The following is a 2,181-nucleotide window of genomic DNA, read 5'->3' on the forward strand; positions in this document are numbered from 1 at the left end:
ACATGTTACTTAAAATTATTTTGTAGTTAATTAGTTTTGCATCAACAATGATTAACTAATAAATTATTGTCCATTTGGGCCATATCAAAATTTTCTTCTCTAAAATATAGCCATCAGATGCCCAAATGTGCAAAGAAGTGAAAAAAAATTGTCCAGTTGGGTAATTTCTTTTCTAAAATATAGCCGTCAGATCAGATGCAACAAAGTGCAAAGAAATGAAAAAAAAATTGTCCAGTTGGGTAATTTCTTTTCTAAAATATAGCCGTCAGATCAGATGCAACAAAGTGCAAAGAAATGAAAAATATCCTATCAACAAAGAGCAACAGCGAATAAGACACCAACACATGCGGTCATATTATCCTTGTTTGCATTGTCCAGACCAAGACCCTAACAAAGCATAAAAGAGTTAAGAAGAAGTCCACACTTTTTCTTTCCCTTGCACCCCCTTTTCTCACCAACAGAAAAAGAACGTAAGAGGCAACCAAAAAACACAAATTCTTGATTTAATTTCCCCAAAGGAAAAGTGAGATGGGGGTAGTTGAAGAAGCACACAACGTGAAGGTTTTAGGAACAGGGGATCGGACCATAGTCCTAGCTCATGGATTCGGGACAGACCAATCAGTGTGGAAACATCTTCTTCCTCATCTAGTTGACGATTATAAGGTTGTCTTATTTGACAATATGGGTGCTGGAACTACCAACCCTGACTACTTTGACTTTGAAAGGTACTCAACCTTAGAAGGATACGCCTATGATGTGATTGCTATTTTGGAAGAACTCCAAATTCCTTGTTGCATTTACGTTGGTCACTCTGTTTCTGCCATGATTGGTGCTATCGCTTCTGTTGTCCGTCCCGATCTCTTCACTAAACTTGTCACCGTCTCTGGTTCTCCAAGGTTAATTTCTTCTTTTCCATTTACCATCTTAGATATTACTGCGTGCTATTAACGTTTGACTATTTCTCTCAAACTATATTTGAAGATTTCTGGCAAATAGTGTATGATTTGTGTAAAGAGATAATAGTAATCAGGTGATCACTTGGATAAAAGTTTCAAGTCTCTTTAAGAAAATAAAGTGATTGAATCAACTGTGTGGGAAATGGTCCTGAGCTATTTTATTTGCACGCGCTTTTGATATTTCCATACTGATATTTTCACGAAGAACTTCTAATGTGTTGTTTGGGTTGTCAATCAACAAGATATAGTCAGAGTTGGACTTATGTTCTACTGACAGTACAAAAAGGCGGTGTGAAAAAAAGGTGGAATTGAATCTTATGCTAGAATATGTGGTCTTCTCAAATTTTCGGAGGATAGGAAAGTACCTTGACAATTTTGTGATAATAAATTTTACTTAAACATTTGGACGACAGTTGTTTCTTAATTAGCACAATGGTGTGCTGGATCCTTTTCTTTATTTGGCTTAGAGATAGTTCTATGAAATTCTAGAAACTCTTTTTTCTTTTTTCAAATTTTTTAGAAGTAAATCTGAAGCAATTTATCTTACTAACTCGATTTTAAAATGTCAAAATTTTTTATTAGGTATTTGAATGACGTGGACTATTACGGAGGATTCGAACAAGAAGATCTGGATCAACTGTATGAAGCACTGAGATCAAATTACAAGGCATGGTGTTCTGGTTTTGCACCTTTAGCTGTTGGAGGTGACATGGACTCTGTAGCGGTACAAGAATTCAGCAGGACATTATTCAACATGAGACCGGACATAGCATTAACCGTGGTACAAATTATATTCCAAAGTGATTTAAGGCATATGTTGCCACATGTGACTGTTCCTTGTCATATAATTCAGAGCATGAAGGACTTGGCTGTGCCTGTGGTTGTCTCTGAATATCTCCACCAAAACCTTGGCGGCGAATCGATCGTGGAGGTGATGTCAACGGAAGGCCATCTGCCGCAGCTGAGCTCACCTGATGTTGTTATTCCGGTGTTGCTTAGGCATATTCGATATGATATTAATGTTGATTAATAATTAATTAGTGTACTACAGTAGAAGGTAGTTTCTTGGTGTAATTTATTTGGGTTATGTACAAAATCAGTCTTGTTGCTTTGCTAAATGCAATTCTTAGCAAAGCAATCCTATGAATGCAACTGTGCAAATTTCAAATGAAGATTATGGGTAGGTATCGATCGATCAATAAATCAATCACGTTTCTCTTCTCAA

General features: G+C 36.5%; 1 protein-coding gene across 2 annotated transcripts; it reads left to right on the forward strand.

Moving 5' to 3' along the window:
• Positions 1-290: 290 nt before the first annotated feature.
• On the forward strand, positions 291-2,181 carry LOC132622901 (probable esterase KAI2). 2 transcript variants are annotated; one of them, XM_060337583.1, is made up of 3 exons: positions 291-896; positions 1,539-1,737; positions 1,810-2,181. In XM_060337583.1, exons 1-3 carry the CDS (start codon positions 529-531, stop codon positions 1,984-1,986), a joined length of 744 nt encoding a protein of 247 aa, XP_060193566.1. In that variant the 5' UTR covers positions 291-528; the 3' UTR covers positions 1,987-2,181. The 2 variants fall into 2 exon arrangements, with proteins under 2 accessions (XP_060193566.1, XP_060193565.1); XM_060337582.1 differs by having other exon boundaries at positions 306-896; positions 1,539-2,181.

This window comes from Lycium barbarum, chromosome 12, assembly GCF_019175385.1.
Source record: "Lycium barbarum isolate Lr01 chromosome 12, ASM1917538v2, whole genome shotgun sequence".
Classification (NCBI taxonomy): Eukaryota; Viridiplantae; Streptophyta; class Magnoliopsida; order Solanales; family Solanaceae; genus Lycium; species Lycium barbarum.